This window comes from Canis lupus, chromosome 22, assembly GCF_048164855.1.
Source record: "Canis lupus baileyi chromosome 22, mCanLup2.hap1, whole genome shotgun sequence".
NCBI classification, from domain to species: Eukaryota; Metazoa; Chordata; class Mammalia; order Carnivora; family Canidae; genus Canis; species Canis lupus.
The window spans coordinates 19,763,431-19,786,165 of NC_132859.1; the positions used below are offsets into that span (position 1 = coordinate 19,763,431).

The window sequence follows — 22,735 nt, forward strand, 5'->3', positions numbered from 1 at the left end:
AATCAAAAGTTGCACTTAAACCTCCTGGGTCATTTAGATTTTTACTTTTTACTATTTGAGATATGTGTGGCTTTTGAAGGCTGCTATCACAGTTAGGGGGTTTACTTTGTCCCATGGTCAACCAGACTAGCAGCTTGGAAATTCCCTCTCTGATTGCTCCTGAGAAGGGCAGCCTTGGGTATGTGCAGTCTTCCAGACCAGGGAAGTATGTGATTTAAATTAATGTATTTCAATTTGGTTTTATTTGATTTAGCTTAATTTTTTTTTGATTTAGCTTAATTTTTAGAGAAGTTGTGGTTCACAGCAAAATTAAAGGAAAGATACAGAGAATTCCCATATATCCCCCTACCCTAGCCTCCCCATTGTCAACATCTACCACCAAAGTGATACTGTAGTTACAATTCATCAATCTACCTTTGACCCATCACAATCACCAATGTTCATGATTACATGATTACATGTTCAACATTACATCAAGTTCACTCTTGATGTTGTACATTCTGTGGGTTTAGACAAATATCTAATGACATGCCTCCATCATTATGGTATCATGGAGTATTTTTTTCACTTCCCTAAAAATCCTGTTCTGCTTGTGCATCCTTCCTCTCCTCCCTAATCCCTTGCAGTGATCATTTTACTGTTTCTATAATTTTGCCTTTTCCAGAATGTTATATAGTTGGAATCACAGAGTATGTAGCCTTTTCAGATAATCTTCTTTCACTTAGTAATATACATTTAAAGTTCCTCAGTGTCTTTTTATTGCTTAATAGCTCATTTCTTTTTTGTGTTGAGTAATATTCCATTGCCTAGAAGTACCCCCAAATGATTTATCCATTCACCTACTGAAGGACATTATTAGTTACTTTCTAGTTTTGGCAGTTATGAATAAAAGTGCTATGAACATCCCTGTATAAGTAATTGTGAGGACTTAATTTGTCAGGTCTTTTGAGGTGTGTGATTGCTGGATCACATGGTAAGAGTATGTTTAGTTTTGTTATAAACTGCCAAACTGTCTTCCAAAGTTGCTATACCATTTTCTGTTCCCACCAGCAATGTATGAGAGTTTCTGTTCTGCATCCTCACCAGAATTGGATAGTGTCATTCTGTGTTGTGGTATTTCATTTTAATTTGCATTTCCCTAATAACATATGAGGTGGAGTATCTTTTCATGTGCTTATTTGCCATCTGTATATTTTCTTTGGTAAGGTATTTATTCATATCTGAAGGCCATTTTTCAATCAGGTTGTTTTTAAGAATTCTTTGTTAGATAGCAGTTCCTTTATCATATGTGTATTTTGCAAATATTTTCTCCCAGTCTGTAGTTATCATCTTTCTCTAGACAGTGTCTTTTGCAGAACGAAAGTTTTTAATTTTAACTCCCACATCAACAATTACTATTCCAGGGACCTTGCCTTTAGTGTTGTATCTAAAAAGTCATTGCCAGGATGCCTGGTGGCTCAGCAGTTTAGTGCCTGCCCTCCACCCAGGGTGTGATCCTGGAGTCCCAGGATCAAGTTCCACATCAGGCTCCCTGCATGGAGTCTGCTTCTCCCTCTGCCTATGTCTTTGCCCCCGCTCCTCCTCCCCCTCTCATGAATAAATAAATCTTAAAAAAAGAAAAAGTCATTGCCATACCCTGGGTTATCTAGGTTTTCTTCTATATTGTTTTCTATAGATTTACATTTAGGTTATTAATCCATTTTGAGTTGATTTTTGTGAAAGACAAAAGGTCTGTCTGGATTAATTTATTTGCTTATGAACATCCAGTTGTTCTAGCACCACTTACTGAAGAGACTGCCTTTCTTCCATTTTATTGCCGTTGCTCCTTTTGTCAGAGATCAGTTTGACTATATTTATTATTGAATCAATTCATTTAATAGATACAGGCCTATTCAGATTGTCTGTTTCTTCTTGTGTGAAATTTGACAGTTTGTGTATTTCAAGTAATTGGTCTCTTTGATGTGGGCATAGAGTTGTTTGTAGTATTCCTTTACTTTCCTGTTAATGTCCATAGGATCTGTAATGATGTGTTCTCTTTAATTTCTGGTATTAGTAGTTTGTTACCCTCTCTTCCTCCCTCCACCACCCCCTGAGGGCTGTCTAGAGACCAATCAATTTTACTGTTCTTTTCAAAGAACTAGCTTTTAATTTTGCTGATTTTCTATATTACTTTCTGTTTTTAATTTCATTGATTTCTACTCCAATTTTTATTATTTTCTTTCACTCTATTTTGGTTATCTTTTTCTAGTTTTCTAAAGTAGAAGCTTAGATTATTGATTTTGAATCTTTTTCCTTTCTGGTATGTGCATCAGTGCTATAACTTTTTTTTAACCACTGCTTTCACTGCATTGCACAAATTTGGTATGCTATTATTTTCATTTAGTTCCAAATGTTTTTAAATTTCCCTTGGGATTTCTTCTTTATCTCATGTGTTATTTTAAAGCATAATGTTTAATCTCTGTGTATCTTCCTGATAATGATTTCTATTTTAATTAAATTTCTAATTAATTTTAAGAGCAAACATTGTATGATTTTTGTTCTTTTAAATTTGTTAAGATGTGTTTTATGACCTAGAATGTAAACTCTTGATGAATGTTAACAGGTGAGCTTGAGAGAAATGTGTATTCTGCTTTTGGTTGTAGTTAGTCTGTAGATATTAATTCTATCTAGTTGACTGATGGTGTTGTTGAGTTCAACTATGTCCTTACTGATTTTCTGGCTGCTGAAACTGTCCATTTCTGATTAGAGGGATGTTGAAGTCTTCAACTGTGATAGTGGATTCATCTATTTCTAATTGCAGTTTCTGTTTGCAGTTAGTTTTTGCCTCATATAGTTTGATGCTCTGTTGTAAGCACATACATGGTAAGGATTATTATATCTCTTGGAGAATTGACTCCTGTATCACTGTATAATGCCCTTTATTTCTGATAACTTTCCTTACTTTGAAGTGTGCTCTGTCTAAAATGTAACTACTCTTTTGATAATTATTATTGTCCATTTACTTACTTTTAATTTATATGTGTCTTTACATTTAAAGTAGATTTATTGTAGACAGCCTATACTTGAGTCTTGTTTTTTTAATCCACTCTGACAGTCTTCTACTTGGTGCACTTATAACATTGATATTCAAATTGATTATTGATATAGTTGGATTACACCTACATATTCCTTACTGTTTCTATTTGTTGCCCTGTTCTTTGCTTTTATTTTGTCTTCCACTCTTTTTTCTGCCTTTTGCAAAAAGTTTTAATTGAGCATTTTATGATCCCATTTGCTCTCTTTTCTCAGCATGTTGATACTCTTTAAGTGGTTGCCTTAGAGTTTACAATATATATTTACAGCTAATGTAAGTCCACGTTTAAATAATACTCTATCATTTCATGGGTAGTATGAGTACCTTATAATAACAGAATAATCCTAATTCATTCCTCCTATCTCTTGTATCATTGGTGTCATTCATTTCATATATATATCCAAATATATATGCATATATATGATATATACAAAGCATACATAATCAAATACATTGTTGGTATTATTTTGAGCAAAAACTTGTTAGATCAGTTAAGAAAAATTAACGTTTTTATATTTCTTTCTTCAGTGTTCTTTATGCAGATTGTCTCTGACCTATATTATTTTCCTTCTAAAGCATTTCTTTTTTTTTTTAAGATTTTATTTATTTGAGAGAGAGAGTGCATGTGTGGGAAAAGAGGCAGAGGGAGAGGGAGAGTATCTCAAGCAGACTGTTCAGAGTATGGAGCCCAATGCAGGGCTCTATCTCAACCCTGAAACCAAGTCTGATGCTTAACTGACTGAACCACCTAAGTGCCCTTCTAAAGCACTTCTTTTAACATTTCATGCAAAGCAGGTCTTCTAGCAAGAATTTTCTCAATTTTTATTTGTCTGAGAAAGTCTTTATTTTTCCTTCACTTTTAAAGGGTAATTTTAGGGATCCCTAGGTGGCGCAGTGGTTTGGCACCTGCCTTTGGCCCAGGGCGCGATCCTGGAGACCCGAGATCAAATCCCACGTCGGGCTCCCGGTGCATGGAGCCTGCTTCTCCCTCTGCCTATGTCTCTGCCTCTCTCTCTCTCTGTGTGTGACTATCATAAATAAATAAAAATTAAAAAAAAAATAAAGGGTAATTTTACAGGGCACAGAATTCTAGTTTGGTGGAGTTTTTCTCTTAATCCTTTACTCCACTGTCTTCTTGCTTGCATGGTTTTTAAGGAGAAGTTAGACCCCATAAAGTATGTCTTTTTCTTCTGGCTTCTTTCAGGAGTTTTTTCTGATATTTTATTGTGGAAATCTGATTGAGCTTATGAAAATGTAGTACTTTTGTCATTTTTATCCTTTTTGGTATTTTCTGAGTTTCCTGGATCTAAGGTTTGGTATCTGATGTTAATTTGGGAAAATTCGCTGTCATTTTTGTTTTAAATTATTGTTATTATTGTCGTGTATCTCCTTCTGATATTCCATTATGTTCACACCTTTTATAGTTGTTATTGTAGTCAGATGTTATGTTTTTTCTCCATCTATATTCTCTTTGCTTTTCAGTTTTCAAGGATTCTCTTGCCATGTCCCCTAGAGCAGAGGTTTTTTTCCTCAGCTGTGTCTAGTCTTACAAATAAGCTTACCAGAGGCATTGTTTGTTTCCTTTACAGTTGTCATCTCTAGCATTTCTTTTTGGTTCTTAGGATTTCCATCTGTCTTCTTTCATTGTTCATGTCTTCGTATGCTGTCTACTCTTTCCATTAGAGCCCTTTAGCATATTGATAGTTGTTTTAAATTGCCAGTCTGATAATTCTATTATTTTTGCCACGTCTGATTCTGGTGTTTGCTCTGTCCTTCAAAATATATCTTTGCCTTTTGGTATGCCTTACAATTTTGTCTTGATAGCCAGACATGCTGTACTGGATAAAAGGAACTGCTGTAAACATTTGCAGTAATATGTACTATAAACCTTTAGTAATATGATGATGAAGCATGGGAAGAGAGGAAGCACTCTGTAGTCCTATAGGTCTCAATCTGTTAGTGAACCTATGCCCCTGGACATAAATTTCACAAGTGTTTCTTAGTTTTTTTCTTTACCCATAGTTGGGACAAAATGTAGAGTGGGCTGGAGTTGGGTATTTCCCTGCAAGTTGTGCTCTACTTAACCTGTTTCTCCTGAAAAGAGGTTTTATTAAGAATAATATACTCTGGGGCACGTGGGTAGCTCAGTCAGTTAAGCATCTGCCTTCAGCTCAGGTCATGGTCCTAGGGTCCTAGGATCAAGTCCTGCATCAGGCTCTTTGCTCAGCGGGGAGTCTGCTTCTCCCCCTCCCTCTGAGGCCCCTGCTCTCTCTGACTCTCGCTCTCTCTCTAATGAGTGAATCCAAAAATAATCTTAAAAAAAAAAAAGAATAATATACTCTGGCAGATTTCAAAATGGTTCCTTTTCCTCTCCCCCTGCCTTAAGTTCAGGGAGTTTTTTCTGATATTTTATTGTGGAAATCTGATTGAGCTTCTGGAGGTAAATCTCACATTATGAAGAGGTCTCCCTATCACTGAGTCCCCTGAGTTTGGAACTCTCAGACTTGTCCACAGAGAACCTCTAACAATTTATGAATTATGGCAAAATTTCCTGCCCCAGCCATGGTGCTCAAGGTAGGTAGTTCTGTTTCTGTCTGTTCCAATAAGCTGTTACCTCCTGTGTCTTCCAGTCTTGAGGAAAGCTGTTTTCCTCTCTGTGGATCCAGGAAGTTGTTGATTTTTTAGTCTGTTGAGCTCTTTACTTGATACGGATGCAGTGACAACTTCCAGGCTCCTTACATGAAGAACTGGAAACCAGTCTACTATGATTTTATCTTTAAGTCTGCCTTTCTAAGAGTTGCTTGTGGGTCATAGTTTATTTTTCAACCAGTGTTTGGGTAGAGGTTTGTACTTGAGCCCTTTGTGCCAGGGAGGCTTCCTCCCTATGTTGATATATCGATGTGGGGCATTGGGAATGATAACAAGACTGCCCTCATCCACTGTTCTTTTTGCCCATGAGTGGGTGCAGCTTAAGCATATGTGCAGATCCTTGCCAACATCTAGGATCATCTGTGATCCCAGGAGGGCTCTTCTTGGCTATCTTTTCCCTGGTTTTCTCTGTTAAATTTCTGACTGCTCTACTCTTTGTTTGGTTGATGGGTAGAACTTTTATGCCACTCAGCAGGAGCTAGGGGTGTGACAACATCCCTCTTCTCCCAGAATAACACCCCTTTTCTGTGGGCAGGTGTCGAGGAGTAACCCCTAGCTCTTAGCTTGTCCCTTAGCCTGTTTTGCCTGAGAGGGAGTTAGTGCCCGATGAGTAGGGAATGGGGAAGGGGGGAGCCTCCTACTTCTTCCAAGGTAGGTCTAGATGAGGAGCTCCCATCTTATCTGTGTCTGTCTAGAGTAGAGCTCCTGGAATAATACCTCCATAACACAGAGCAGTGGTGGGGGATGGGACAATGGACAAGGGAAGGGTTCAAAAGTGCTATAAACTGTTTTACTGAGATTTAGTAGATTTTCTTGAATAAATGTTTCTCTCTTAGAACATATTTCTCTATGCCCTTAGGGCAATTTATAAATACTTTAAATAATTGTCTTTTATCGTTTTCACCAGTTAAAAAGTTGTTATGCAAAGCTTCTCCATCCACCATTATAGAAATCTGGCCCTGGTTTGAACACTTTAAAAGAAAATTCAATAATCTTTTGAGCTAAACTGATTTTTTTTTTTTTTTTTTTTTTTTTTTTGACATTGATATAGGGCAGTCCGGGTGACTCAGCAGTTTAGCGTGCCGCCTTAAGCCCAGGGCCTAGTCCTGGAGACTCAGGATTGAGTCCCACGTCAAGCTCCCTGCATGGAGCCTGCTTCTCCTTCTGCCTGTGTCTGCCTGTCTCTCTCTCTCTGTGTCTCTCATGAATAAATAAATAAAATCTTAAAAAAAAAAAAAACAACACTGTTAACACACACAACCTTAGTAATACATTCACCTATGCAAAAGCATTCCAGTGCTCACTTCAGCAGCATATATAGTAAAATTGGAACAATAAACGTATTCCAGGAATATGTGAAGCAAAACCTTACATTCTCCTCCCTCTTTTCGAGAGGTAACTACTGTTAACAGTATAACGTATGTCCTTGGGGATTCTTCAGAACTTTCAAAGAGAGAGCCTCACTTTATTAAACAATTAAATTAGTGATTCATGAAGTGCTATCATGAAAATCACTGTTTCTTTTATTGTGTTTCTAGTCATTCATACCTAGAAAAATTCCTTACGGAGCAGATGATGGAAAGGCGAGAAGATGTATGGCTTCCACTCATTTCCTATAGAAATTCATTAGTCACTGGAGGTGAAGATGATAGAATGTCTGTGAACAGTGGAAGTAGCAGCAGTAAAACGTCCTCAGTGAGGAATAAGAAAGGACGACCCCCACTTCACAAAAAAAGAGTAGAAGGTAAGTCTGCCTTTATTCTGTGTGACAAGTAGTTTGCTTACTGTTGCAGAGGTAAGTAAAGTGGCAGATTTGTTGAAGCAGGGTAATACTGTTAAGCAGATTATATCCTTGTATATTTGACACATACTGAGAGGTTAAGGCAAAAAGTTGGAAAACATAAAATGGAACATAAAAGGGTCAAGGAAAAAGAAGTTGGAAGAGCATGAAACACAGAGGAAGATGGTGCAGAGAAAAAGAGCAAACAGTTTTAAAGATTTATAAAATTGATTCCCATGTCATAGACCCTGTAATACATTAAAATTTAAAAGAAGAGAGTCATAATGTCAGTTATCAAAATTCATTCTAATGTAGAAGGGATTCTAATAAGTTGAGAGTAGACCTCTGCAGCAAATTGAATATACCAAAACAACTTTCAATTTCTACCCCATGGATGAATATTTTTGTGCGTTAAAATAATGATAGCCAACTTTGGTTTTATAACCCTCACGGACTGTGGGAAACAGGGAGCTGAGTTGTCATGAATGTGTGATCATTGGTAGTTATTCATGTATCCAAAAAAGACTGAAAATTGCTTTGTTAGAGCATTACTCTTAAACTAAGAAAACTCAAAGTAAACATGCTATTCCCTGAAAGAGCCTTCCACCATCTCCATGCTTTTCTTAATAAATGTTCTCCAGACCAAGAGAGAGGAAGGCAGTGATCTGAATCCCATTCCTCTGCTCCTTTTACAACCTTCTGTTTATCTTTCAGCATCTCACCTCTGCTTCCTAAAAACTAGTGATTCATGAAGGATTTTGCTACAACCTGTAGCAAAATTAATTAGAATTTAAATCTGTTTCTTTCATCATTAGGGAGGCACTACTGACCACCGATGAAGAGCACAAACTCTGAAATTAGAGTTCTAGAATTCATACTTGGCTTTCTAGTTTTAAGCTGTATGACTTTTGAGCATGTGATTTAACCTCCCTAAGCCTCAATCACTGATCAAATAAGGGATGATCAGAGTACCTATCTTGTAAATATTGTAAATGTTAAATGAGATATTCCAAATAAGACAGTATATACACAGAGAGGTTACTTAGCAAAGAGCTTGGTACATAGGTAGCTTGCAGTAAATGTTAGCTACTATTGTCAGAATATCAATACTTCAAAGAGAATAAAAGATACGAAAATATTTACAGAATTAATGTTAAAGATTTTCTTTCAAGTTTTACATTTGGGACTGAAAATCTTTTTGGTCCAGAGAATGAAAATACTAAACTTTATCTTTGTAGTATAGGTTCCTAAACTTTTCTCTAAATAATGACTCCAGTCACTTGCTTTTGAAAATGCCTTCTAGAGCATCATCTATCAGGATGCCCCCCCCCCCACCCAATCCATCCATCTATCAATCAATCCATCCATCAATCCCATCTATCTGGATTTAAATCTGGATATATAGATATTCCTTTAGCTTTTTCTTAGAGGTAATACTCATTTTAGCCAACATTCATTAAATTCTTGCTGTGTACCAGGAATGTGTTAGCATTTAATCATTTACTTAACTAACATCTGTAAAGCACTTAGGTCAGTCCGTGCCACACAGTAAATGCTATATAAATGTTTTATGAATGAACTGTGAGTTCAACACTATTATCTGTATTTCACACAGAAGAAACTAAAGCTTAGAGAATTTAACCATATAAAATTCACTAATGGGGCAGTCAGTATTATCTTCAGGACAAAGAAAAGCATATATGGACCAGATAATTTGGTTGTTGTTAAATTGCAAAAAAGAAAACTTGCTTTTTGTCAGATTGAAATTTACCAAGAGACTAAGGTAGGTCATGTGCCCAGAATCCTTAGGCAGCAGTTTTATCTGTTTGGAATAAAAATGAGAAAGCTTTGCAAGAAGTGTTTTTATTGAAGTACCCTGAAGGGTTAGGGGGATCTCTTCAAGAAGAGTGAGTTGTTCTTGAAGTTATTCATTAAGTCTTTACCAAGCACCTTTCTAAGATCTGTGGGAAATGCTGGAGATTAGGTATTAATAAAAATGTTCACAGTCCAGATAGGCACATGGGAAGGCAGAGAAGCAAGCAATTTTAGTACCAATTGGGAAGTGCTCTGATGGGCCAAAAGGTTTTCTGGAATATAAGGGGAGTGATCAAACTCTTAACAAATCAGGAAAGATTTTCTAGAAAAGATGACATGTAGTAGAGCTGAAAGATAGGTTTACCAAGTTAATAGCATAAGTGATACCATTCTTATAAAATTTTAAGTGTAGTAAAAAATAAAAATTAGGAATTAAATATTGAATGAAAAGTGATATGAATAAAAGAAGATGAAACCTCTTTTTGCTGATTAACTAAAGAAGGGATTAAATAGTGATCTTTGGATCAGTGGAATGACCTTAGGTAAGTATTTCCAGGAACCAAAAAGCTGATCTAGAACATACACATGTGTCTGACAATTTTTGAAACACTGAGAGATGAAATGTTTGATAGCAAATGAGGAATCTAACATGCTGCACAAATCTCTGAGATTTAATGGAGGAAGAAAAACAGATTCAGTATGAAAGTATGTGTACTTTGTGATTTAAATTTTTTTTTCATTTAAATTCTTCAGAAGAGTAAGCATAGTAGTAATACTTTTAAGTCTTTACATATTAAGAAAATTACTTAGAATGTTTATAGTAGGAGCTTTATAATTATGTAAGATTATATCCACCTATAGTTTAGATACATAAATACTGCTTTAATATATTCACATCTTTGTAAATGATCTTCAGAAGAAGGAAGAAACAGCTCTTGGTCCCTTGAAGAAATTTAATTCTCATTACAGAGATAACCTATACACTTGACAAATCACCTGCCATTCCAAGCCAAGGTGTAATTAAATCCTAAGTAAGTAGGAATAATTGTTTCCTCTAGAGGTTAAAAGAGAATGGGAAGCAGGGGCTGGGCAGGGTGATTAAGGAGGGCTTCCTGAAAGATGTAGAACTTAGAAGCATGAAAACAGCCTCTTAACCCATCCCCACATGTACAACCTAGCAAAAAGAATTATTTCTCTGGTGACAGTGTCCGAGTTGTGCAGTGGGATTTACTGATTTCTCAGTAAAGGCCTGCCAGACTTTAAGTGCTGCTACTTGGGGCTCCTGCAAAAGCCTAGCAAATAGGCCCTTTATTGCTTGAGCAAAGGAGGTTAGAGGGGTCTCTAGCTGGCCTAATTCTTCCCCTTCTGCAGTGAATTAATCCTTAGAGATGGAGAGACTTGAAAGCGAGGAAAAGGTAAGGATAACATGTTTGATTATTATATCCTACGTCCATTTAATCCTTAAAACTCTATAAGGTTGAGTATTGATATCCTCCTTTTGTATATGAGAAAACTGAGTTTTGGAAGCTCAGTAACTTTCATAAAGTCACACAAGTAAGTAGTATAAGTGGAATTCAAATGAGGCAATCTAACCCAGGAGCCATGTTCTGCAAGTCTGTGCTGTGACTTCTACCAGAGTTCACTCCACTCGACATTTTGTGACTCTAACTGGAATTTTACAGATGAAAGTCTGGATAATACATGGCTAAACAGGACTGACACCATGATTCAGACTCCTGGCCCTCTGCCAGCACCACAGCTCACTTCCACTGTACTGCGGGAGAATAGCCGGCCCATGGGAGAGCAGATTCAGGAACCTGAGTCTGAACATGGTTCTGAACCTGACTTTTTACATAAGTAAGTAGTAAAGATTCATTTTCTTGTTATAAAATTCTTAATTGTTAAAGAAAAGCTATCAAAGAAAAACTTTATTTGTTAAAATATTATTGATTAGTTCGTGAGAAAAAAAACCACAAGCAGAGGCTATGTATTTTATATTAGAAGATACATAATAAGTCTGCCAGCACTTGTGGATATCAGTTAATCAAAGTCCAGAGACCTTTAAACTAAACATGGTGCCTCAATAAGTGCTGATTTCAGTTGAAGTTTAGGTATTCATTGGTCTGTTTCTTCTCCGAGACTTATGAAAGACACATGCAGGTTATTTCCCTAAGAGTCTCTGCTAAGGTTGTTACTAGTCTGGACACCAAATAAATAGACTACTGCTTTTATCATCCATTTAATTAACAGTACTTTGTCTGGGTCAAGATTATATTTTAAACTGTTATGGATGAAGGTATTTGTCAAGATATTTGATAAATTCTGAGAACAGTTGCCCTTTCCCTAAGAAAGAAAGCCTTACCTTTACCCACACTAGTAATTAATATGTTTTCTAGTACCGGGGCCCCCAAAATTTTGGAGAAGGCAAGATGATGATATGACTTCTGCTATAAAAAAACATTAAAAAAAAAAACAACCTTAACTTTTTCTTTGTTGTTTTCCATCCGACTTTTAAGTTGTCGTATCTCCTTGTGTTTCTGTTCACATTGGGGAAATGCTCTCAATTACTCTGATGGATGAGGGAGAATTTCCAGTTGAACTCAACAAATTTAGCAGGTTGAAAATGAAAAGAGGCAGTGTTAGAATTATTCAGATCCTGGGTTTTCATAAAGCATCTTTGCTCAGAGCGTCTGCATTTCTTCAAAGCTAAAAGGATAGTCGTTGTCAGCCACTGCATAACAGCATTCTTAGAACTTGCCTTATAACCAGCATTCCCACCCTACTTCCTAGAGGCCGGATTTTTCCTTATTTGAGCACCCTACCTTACTTCTCTGACTTTACCACTTATTAGTTCCTCCCCTCTGTGATCTACTTTTCCCTGCTATAGGTTTATCCATTAAATCAAAGTGCTAACCCCACATGATATAAAGACAGCTGCTCAGAGAGAACTTCATGTGGCAGATGTTATCTACCAAAAACCATTAAGGTTTACATCCTGTAAAATCCCCAAGAGGCATGTGTTTATGCAAGTGTCCATGTGCCAGTAAGTATAGAGAGCAAGTGAAAATTTAATCCAGCATGCACCTCACTCCAAATCTGTTCAAGAAGGAGCGAGAAAAAAATGTGTTAATTTTCGTTGTTCAACTCTAGAGAGCTCTGAGCCACAGGACCAGGATCATTTCTGCCCCTTAGAGGCCTGGCTGTCCAAGTAGGAACTCTTGTTTGGCAGAGATTTTGGGGAATGAAGCTGATAAATTAAGCACTGGTAGGGGAGGGAAAGATTTTACCCACCTCTCTTAGGGTCCCTGACTGGGTCTGAAGATTTAGACAGATCAAGAGGAGAAAAGCATACACATTTTATTGAATTCTTTACATGTACATAGGAGCTTTTACCATAGAATGAAAACCTGACAAAGTTACCAAGGCAGGGAGCTCTTATACATTTGAAACAAAGAATAAGTTTATGAAGAACTGATAAGACCAAGGGGATTTGGACTACGAGTACTCTCAACTGAGACTATGTAGTCCATATCTTCTTTAATTAATTAAGAAGATAAGGTTGATTTAACAAGGTTTGTTTGCAGATTCCTCTTGTGCCATCTCTGGATTGGTAAGAGTCTGTCTCCCATAAAATGAGAATTTATTTCCTGCCTTAAGGCAGAAAAGGAGGAGCTTTTTCTGTGTTCACTCCTTCTTAAATGCCTTCAGCTCAAAATAACCTGTACCATAGAGCCAGTATTTTGAAGTGACATACTTTGGTTTCCTTTACACCTAACAAGCAGCCACAACCAGCATCTCTTGGAGACTTAGGCATCTCTTTGGGCAACTTACTGCCATTTTTGCAAAGGTAGATCCTTCAACAATGATTTGACTCACCCTTGACTCTATAAGTCCAGGTAACTCCTCATACATTGCGAGTAGGCCAACCAACTATGGCCTTCTTAGCACGGGACTGATTAGCTAAATTTATCTTTTGTCACAAAATGAATAATGTATTCTCTTAGTCCTCAGATGCAGATTTCTTGGTTAGGCCAACCGAAATTAGAAGATTTAAATCGGAAGGACAGAACAGGAATGAACTACATGAAAGTGAGAACTGGAGTAAGGCATGCCGTGTAAGTGCTATCATCAAGTATCACAAGAACATGACTATGTGATGCTGGTCATTTTGTGGAATGACAGCTTTCCTCAGACATTTGGACTCAGAAGAGGAGTTAATTGTAATTAGTATAATTCAGTATATGCCATGCAATGTAGGATAGAAATAGAGGGTGTGAACTTTTGAGGCTTTCACCATTTATATCCTAGTGCTGCCACTTGTCAGCTCCATGGCCTTGGCAAGCTCTAAAATCTCAATGCCTCGGGTTCTGCATTTGTAAATTTGGGATAATGATACCAATCAGAGTTTTGTGGGAATTGATACATAGCTAAGTAAATGTTAAAAAAATCTTGAATGAAACAAATAAATGATCCTTATTTACCTTAGGAGTTCAGGTTCATAGATTATGCAGCCTATGGGTTGTGACTGGGACCTATGCTTTCATTGGTTAGAAGACCTACTGTAAGAAAGAGCCAGGACTCCAAATCCCAGGAGTCTGAACATCTTCCTGATCATGCTTTTTCCTTATCAGTCGGGGCTTAATGGAGGAAGATGCTGAGCCCATCTTTGAAGATGTGATGATGTCATCCCGGAGCCAGTTAGAAGATATGAATGAAGAGTTTGAAGACACCATGGTTATTGATCTGGTAAGGAAATTTCCATACATTTCATTCTCTTAAAATATGTGAAAGTGTTGGTGTAAGATGATGCTCTTGTTTTCAGAATCCCATGGGAAGGAGAGGTGTGAAGGTTGTAAACATGGCAGCAGGCAGGACCAGTGTAATGCTTAGCACATTTGGATGAGCTTGTATTTTTCAAGCCTGCTTTCCTAGTAGTCAGATTTTAAATTCTGGCAATAACAGGAACTAGTTCCTTATTACCTTCTGGAGAAGGGGCTCACACTATATCTTTCCGTATAGAGTGTGCATCTGTTCTCTTAAACTTGGAATCTGATGATACAGTGTGTTCCAGCACCGAATATGAACCATATTTGTTCAGTGTGAAAAAACATCTTTGAAATAAGGAAACCTGAATATGGACTAGGTATAGGTGATATTAAGAAATTACTGACTTTGTCAGGAATAGTAATACATGGTGGTTATATTTGGGTTTTTTGTTTTTGTTTTGGAATTTCCATCAGAAATTCATTTTGAAGCGGTTTTGGGTAAAATGACATAGATAAGAAAAAACAGTGTGGAGACTCAATGAAATGAGATTAGCCAAAGGTTTGACAGTTGAAGCTAGGTGCTGGGTACATGGGAGTTGATTGAACTTCTTTATGTATTAATTTGCAAGGGCTGCTATACAAGTACCACTGAATAGGTGGCTTAAACAATAAAAATTTTCTAACATTTCTGGAGGCTATAAAAGTCTGAGATCATGGTATCGGGGAGATTGAGGCTTCTCAGAGATTTCATTGAGACTTCTCTCCTTGTAGATGGTCAGTTCTTTGGTCTTCATATGATCTTTCCTATGTGTCTCCTCTTAGAAGGATATAAATCAGATTAGAATCCACTCATATGACCTCATTTTATTTAACTCAGTATCTTTTTATAGGTCCTATGTCCAAATAACATTCTGAGGTCACATTCTGAGGTACTGGGAGTTAGGGCTTCAATATGTGAATTTGGAGGGATGTAATTTAGTCCATAATGTTCTGCTTTGTAGGTTTTAAATCTTCTATAATGAAAAGCTTTTCTAAGAAATATAAAGGATATCATGTCACTCCATTCTCTCCCTTCCTATCTGTAGCTTTCCATCTACCTGCTTTGGGGAATTGAGAGATCAATTTTATAATCATTCCATGATTCAAAGGCATGTTCTATGTTTGTAGGCCCCAAAATTATATATATGTATCTACATATTGTTTATTCATTGTAATTTGAAATCCTTTTTTTTTTTAAAGTGTATGCTCCATGTAAAAGCCACATTCTTTTTCTTTCAAAGTTGATCTTCAACAGCTCTATTTTATGATACCATCAGAAATATTAGCTGCTTACTATCACAGTTCATTGTCTTTATGTATTGAAAAAAAATATATTTTGGCTTCTCTTTCCAGCCCCCATCAAGAAATCGGCGAGAGAGAGCTGAGCTGAGGCCAGATTTCTTTGATTCTGCAGCTATCATAGAAGATGATTCAGTAAATGTTAAATTAATACTGCTTTTTATTTATGGTTTCTGGGTCTTGTTTATGCACAAAGTTAATTGTGTTTCTCATTTTTCTAGGGATTTGGAATGCCTATGTTCTGAAGTCTGAAGAAAATTTACAAATCTGGAACTCTATTATTTAGAGCTAGAGGCCTATATACTGTGATAGCTTGTATGGGGGAAAAAACACTTTTGATGTGATCTGATTTGTTTTTTAATCAAATGATTGAGGTCAATCCCTTTTTGTAGTGACAGAAGAGGAGCATGTAAATTACCCAAGGGAATGTTGGTGAATGTCACCTCAGAAAGACTGACCTGAAAAATCATTTGTGTCCTAATATTGGACTTATCCCAATACAGATGTGTGTGTTTTTCTGGAGGGAGGAAAAAATTTTAAATTTTTAAAACCGCTGTCAAGATAAACACTGTTATACACCTGTTTTATGAAAACTCAGCATTGAGTAAAAAAAAAAAAAAAAAAAAAAAAAAAAAAATATTTTTAACTTTATTTTCCTGTTGTACAATTTAAAAACCGTTTTAACATTTTGCCTTTTTATGTTTTAAAAGCTAACCATTTTTATTAAACCTATGAGTAAGCAGCTCATCCTAATTGCCGAAGAGTGTTTTGGAGCTCACTGGATTTGGTTGACCTTGTGGAATACAGAAATACGGAGGAGCAGAATATTGACAAGCTAAGATGAAATTCTGACAGTGCATCTCTGCCAAAAACCACACACCCTCTGTGGATATGGATTCCCTGATTTTATATACTCTTGAATAAAAAGGTTTATTTTTATTTATAAGGGGGCATAAAATAAGAAATGTCCATGCAGCCATTTTCCAACAGATGCTGTACACCATTCATTTTATATAGAATAGGGAGATTCAGATACAGTACATTTTCTATTGGTATTTGTTCTGTGCATTTTTAGCAACTTCTACCAGCAAATAAAGTATTCTCAGAAAAACAAAAATGGTTCTCAAGTTATCAGTTTGCTGTTTTTACTACTTATTTCATGCCCTGCCAAATTCAAATTACATAGACTTCCGTTTTCTTAAAAAGATAATCATGAAGAACTTCTTTGCCATTCAAAAATAATTTTAAGTGTAACATAACTGTGTCTACTTCCCATGCACTTAATACCTTATGCGCTAATTTTGTGAATTAAGTTTACCAATTATAGAAGTATGTGCTGCATAGAAGTCTGTGCTTAGAGGGTGAAGTTCCTAAGCTTACCTTGAAATACAGCTACATTTCAGTGTTAAATGTGCATATTAATTATTTTGGGGAAAGAAATTATGAATCTTCAGGACAGCCTTCAATGGTTTAGAGTTACAGTCTACTTAGACTTTTATGACTTGCTGCTATTGTTTTAAAAAGCCCAGTTAGTTTCTACCTTTCTGATTTTTCAAAGTAAACCTCAATTCCAAACTAATCCATCCACACCTGTTTCTGGGCTGGTTTTTAAAGTAGCTGCAACAGAATCATGAGGCTTTCCCTTCTTACCAAAAATGAAAAGCATTTTTTTTTTTTTTTTTTTACTACTCTGTGCACCCAATGATTATTTTCTGCTGGGAAAGCAAATGGATTATTCATTCTTTTAGTAAACACAAAACGAAATTTTCTCAATATTTGTACAGTTCTGAAAAACCTGGTCACCAAAAATGTTACATCTGCTAATTTTAGCAATTCCTGGGCTCCAGTTTGAGGGGCTGGGGTCTCACTTTCTTCCAGAAATGTGGGCCTCACTGGACATGAAGGGGCAGGAATAACTGGACTGTCCATCACTGCCAGCCCTGCCTACAGTTCTGGCCAAGGAGGAAGCTGGGAGGTGCCCTGGCACATGCACAGAGTGATCCTTTGCTTGACAGTTTCATGTGGAAAACAGATGCTGACTTAGAATTGTAGACTACCATGCAACAAAAAAAAGGCTTAATATCTACTCCAATGGGTTTGCAGTTCAGTTTGAAGTCAATCGAATTTTTGTATTTTCAGTGTCTCCTTGATTGGTTTTGCTAGTAATTCTGTAAATTGTACATTTGCAATATGAGGTTTTTTTCCTTTTGTACAATTTGAAACTGATGCTTCACCTTTCCTTTAATAAACTATTCAAAATCAGGCCTGTGGTAGTCATCCTATTGTTGTTAATAGGTAAAGTGTTAAAGAGATGATTTCTGTCCCCCTGCTCTTGAGAGCTTGCTTATTCCTATAATTTGTTAACTATATCAGGGAGGTGTTTTTTTTTTTTTAAGATTTTATTTATTCATGAGAGACGAGACCTAGGCAGAGGGAAAAGGAGGCTCCCTGTGAAAGCATGATGTGGGACTCGATCCCAGGACCCCAGGATGACACCATGAGCCAAAGGCAGACACATTCAACCACTGAGCCACCCAGGTGTTCCCCCTCACTTTTTTTTTTTTTTTTAAATTTAGGACTAGTTCAATCATTTTCTCTCGTTTTGTGGATTTCCCTGGAGAAACTGGTTTGAGAGGAGGTCCCTTACAGGCTGAGTTTTGAAGGATGTATTTGGAGTTTGTAGCCTGGATCCTTCTCCTGCCCGAGATCTAGCCCCTAGACTTATGCATGATTACACCAAAATAGCAGCCCTTTAAAGATCACTTGGATTCTACAAAGCCATGTTAGAGTTTCTCTTGACATTGGTGCCAGACATCACTCATAAAAACTCATGCCCTACACTTTATGAGCCTGCCCTTGTTCTCTGGGCCATGTTCATTACATGGCCTAAGATGTCTGTGCAGAAAGAGCAGGGATGCAAGATAAACTCTCCAGGCAGCCAAGGAGGAAGGTAATAAGGAAGGGTCTCTGTGGTAGCTCATCTTTAAGAATTCCAGTTGGGAAAGGCCTTTCTAAACAGCAGCCACCGGAGAATAAATCTGCCGCCATTCTCCAGGCATTGTCATCCATAGATGCTGGTCTCCTTTGCGAGGTCTTGCAGCTCTGTGCTTCCTTGGCCACCAGATCTTGGTTTATCATGCCAAGACTTCCCAGAAGTCACTTTGCCCAAATGCTTTATTCCTCTACCTCTTAGAGCAGTCCCAAAACAAGCCCTTCTCAGTGCCCAGATTTCACAACCTGGTAAAGCACATCTTGGACCCCCTTCCTCAAAAATAAACTCATAAGCTTGTATTTTTATATAGACTACAGCAGTCACCCTTCATATAGTCCAAATCCTAGGTTAGCTGACCCCAGAAATTGGACTAGCCAAGCAATTTTAAGATTCTCAGTCACATGCAAATCAACCCGCATGACTTATTAAGAGGCCTCTAAAAGCCCACAAGTCTGCCATCACTCCTTTCCCCTGGTTTATAGTCTTTCTGCTGGTGCCAAACAGGAGTATAAAGAACCTTTGGCCGGTTTCTGCCCCCTAGAAATTCACCATCTACTTAGGAAGACAAAAATATATATACAGGGGGAGAATATGCATGATCAGATGCTTTAAAAAAAAAAAAAAAAAAACAGCTGCAGTGAGCAAAATCAGTTCAAGCCCACAGGTTGAGATGAACCAAGTCAGGTCCTTCCTTCAGCATGAGCAAATTGGAGCTATTCAACAAGAGGGTGTGTTCCAGGGAGCTGTAGGCTTAAACTCAGTTGGTAAGCATGGGAGGGACATTCTGTGTGGGCTAAAGACTTGACTTTGGAGAGCAGGGTACTATGTACTGGAAGTGCTGAAGCAGAAAAATGCAATAAAATATAGATCGGGAATTAGTCTATTAGCTCAGAACATGATTTCTGGCATTAAGAGTAGGTCACAGAGAAACACCAGTGGGAAGATGCACCTAGAGTCTGACTAGAATGGGAGATTCACAATCACCTGGAGAGGGAAGAGAGACATCCAAGAAAAAGTAACTAAGGCCATAAGTCTGGCTACCTGGAATGATGGAGTGGCTGGTAGAAATGGGAAAGGTAGACAACAGTCACATACTGATTTAACTCAAGTTGACCTTGAAAGAACATTCAAGCTCCTTTGGAGCTAAGGATCTGGGACAAGGGAAAGTCAGTAGTGGGAGGACCTAGGGCTCTCACCACAGAGAAAAGCACACCCTGTGGGGCACTCTGAAATAGCACTCTGTAGTTGACCTTTATGCTGAAACCACGTAAAATCTCCATTTCTAGTATAACTTTTCTTTTTAAAAGATTTTATTTCTTTATTCATGAGAGACGCAGGGAGATAGAGGCAGAAACACAGGCAGAGGGAGAAGCAGGCTCCATGCAGGGAGCCCGATATGGGACTCGATCCCGGGTCTCCAGGACCAGGCCCTAGGCTGAAGGCGGCACTAAACCGCTAAGCCACCCAGGCTGCCCTCTAGTATAACTGTTTATTTTGCTGAATGCATAAAGCATTAAGTCAACAAAGATGGGGGGGGGAGATCTACAGTGGCCCACAAAGTCCTTAAAAAAGGACTCTCTTTCAAACTGATAACATAATTACAAAGGAGTCTTGAACTTCTAAAAGTTCTCAAACTTGGGACGCCTGGGTGGCTCAGCAGTTGAGTGTCTGCCTTTAGCTCAGGGCGTGATCCTGGAGTCCCACATCAGGCTCCCTGCATGGAGCCTGCTTCTCCTTCTGCCTGTGTTCTCTGCCTCTCTCTCTCTTTCTCATGAATAAATCTTAAAAAAAGCAAAAAAAAAAAGTTCTCAAACTTTTGTATTTAGTGTAGGATTGAGCATATGAGTAAATTATTTTGAAGATAATGGGAGCCAGTTTTATCACTGTGAGAGAAGAAATCCATAAATATAGAATAGGGGAAAGCAAAGAACCACCTGTATGTTGGATTAGAATTAAAAGTTTCAATATGAATTCATGATTTTGAACATATATAATATATACACATGTTCACAAATTTGTATAATTATTTCCTAGTCTCCTGAAAATACCAAAAAGCAATGACACCCCAGCATAAATGTGAACATCTGCCAATTTTAGCTTCTAAATGACATCTATTAAAATAAACCAGGACTGGGGAGAAACCAGGCTGGGCAAGGAAAATAGATGATGAGCCTGGTAAATTATTCTGTGTCAAAAAAAATAAGGAAGTGTGCCAAAAACTATTGGGACGTATCAAAAGGATCAAAGAGCCAACTTTAAAGAAGCTCCCATTGAAATTTTAAGTGTCAATATAAGTTAACACTAAATTTTAAAAGAATCCATGTCTCTGCTTTTTCTTGCTTTGATGTATTCATTCAGTAAAATAAACATTTATGAAACACCTACTATATACCAGATTTCAACTACTATAAACTTCCCAATCTCATCTCCTGGGGGTGGAGTTGGGATTGAGCAGGAAGGAAAAAAAATGTAACTAGTATAATGTGTGTCTGAAAATTTGACAAGAGTGACAGCATAGTAAGAAAAGCTATTTCAGGAAAAACTGTTTTTAAAAAAATGAATCCATGAATCTAAACAGATACTAAAAAAATTAAAACAGAAAAAAAGTTCTTTCAGGAAAGTAACAACTAACAAATGCAGACATAATGATAGGGTTAGAAATGCAACATTTTCGAATCCACACAGGATGGCCGATTGAGGCAAGAATCATCAACGGACACTAAAAGTACTAGGTGAAAGTTTGTTGACAACCTTAAAGAATGCCCCCAGATCAGTTATAAATCACAAAGAAAAAATGGCAACCTTTGCAGCCACCACCTTAACCAAGTGATGAGTCAATGTCATCTATAATGGGAAAAACTAGCATAGGATGCTTCCTAATGTGATACATGACTCATTATTGTGTCTTACACTTACCTAGATCTGAACATCTGAAAACAATCAGACAAACCCAAATGGAGGGATAATTCTACAAGATAACTGGCAACCATTCTTCCAAATGTCAATGTAATAAAAGACTGTAGGACAATGACCCTTGTTTCCTAGGAAATAAACACTGATGTTTAGTGGTGCCAGGGATAAAGGGTCATGATTCTGCAAATTACTCGCAAGTGGGTCAATAAAAATAATAATAGTTATATATTTATGGAAGAGATGCACCAAATGTAGAAAAATTAACTGGAAAATCTAAGTGAAGGTGTACAAATACCATACTCTTGCAACATTTCTATAGGTTTGAAATTTTTCAAAATAAGTTTTTAAAAATGTGAACACATTTCTGAAAAGCACTTAATATAGGGTGCTATACCTTACTGAGCATCTACTTTGCCAGACATAACTGCAAATGTCTCATTTAATCCTCAACAGTTCCTAGAGGAACTAAGAGCACATTATTAAATATTATTTAAAAGTAAGGGAATTGGGATGCCTGGGTGGCTCAGCAGTTGAACACCTGCCTTTGGTTCAGGGAGTGATCCCAGGATTCGGTATCGAGTCCCACATCAGGCTCCCTACATGGAGCCTGCTTCTCCCTCTGCCTGTGTCTCTGCTTCTCTGTCTTTCATGAATAAATAAATCATAAAAAAAAAAAAAAAAAAAAAAAGGAAACTGAGGCCTAAATGGTAAGTACTTTGCCCTAAAAGCCCATCATCTCACCTACAGAGAAAACAATTATTGGGGGGAAAAAGAAAAAATACACAGGTGTCAAATAAGGGTCAGCTTTAAGTATCAGTACGCTATTACTATATGTATTATCTTCTTGATTTTTCAGATTTTTACTATAAAAAAATGAACTTTGTGCTCAAAAAATACTGGTTAAAACAAGTTTTTAATAAAGCAAATAATTTTACAGTAAGGCATACATGAAATCTTTGTAGAATTTAATAAACAGCCATTTCAAGTTATTACTGGTATTTAGAATTCCAAGTATCATGATTGCAAAAGGCAGGAATGGGTATGAATGGCCAGGCAGTAATTGCCTCTTGGTTTATTTTCCTTTAATCTGTTTACAATGGAATATTTGCATGTTTCCTCCAAGGGCGCTGTACCTTCTTGCTGGCCAAGACATCCAAGTCACGGCAGATTCGGGCTCGTGTAGAGGAAGGCTGGATGATGTCATCCACAAATCCTGGTGAAGCACAGAAAAGGAAGTAGATCATCGGCATCTCCAGATAATGCCTGCGCCCAATCTGTGCTAAGACTGGGCACCATCTCTAGGGTCGATAGTGTGAGCAGGAACCCAAGTTACGGGGCATGGGCCCAGTAAGCCTTCCCCTGCATCCTAGGAGCATCCCTGTTCCTCTGGCAGGGCCCCAATTTCTGGC

At 37.4% G+C, this 22,735-nt stretch overlaps 2 protein-coding genes across 12 annotated transcripts in view; one reads left to right on the forward strand and one right to left on the reverse strand.

Annotated features, from left to right (window-relative positions):
* STAG1 (STAG1 cohesin complex component) overlaps positions 1-17,683 on the forward strand; it is a 393,663-nt gene extending 375,980 nt beyond the window's left edge. For all 11 annotated transcript variants that reach the window (XM_072792608.1, XM_072792615.1, XM_072792616.1 and 8 more), the window contains 6 exons: positions 7,261-7,466; positions 11,000-11,174; positions 13,322-13,432; positions 13,949-14,063; positions 15,476-15,556; positions 15,643-17,683. In XM_072792608.1, coding sequence (XP_072648709.1) covers positions 7,261-7,466; positions 11,000-11,174; positions 13,322-13,432; positions 13,949-14,063; positions 15,476-15,556; positions 15,643-15,666 — 712 coding nt within the window. In that variant the 3' untranslated portion in view covers positions 15,667-17,683. The remainder of the gene's footprint in view (positions 1-7,260; positions 7,467-10,999; positions 11,175-13,321; positions 13,433-13,948; positions 14,064-15,475; positions 15,557-15,642) is intronic.
* Positions 17,684-22,220: 4,537 nt separating this feature from the next.
* The window catches only part of PCCB (propionyl-CoA carboxylase subunit beta), a 92,951-nt gene continuing 92,436 nt past the window's right edge, over positions 22,221-22,735 (reverse strand). Inside the window, exon 15 of the mRNA XM_072792620.1 lies at positions 22,221-22,539. Within this exon, the coding sequence (XP_072648721.1) occupies positions 22,418-22,539 (122 nt within the window). The 3' untranslated portion in view covers positions 22,221-22,417. The remainder of the gene's footprint in view (positions 22,540-22,735) is intronic.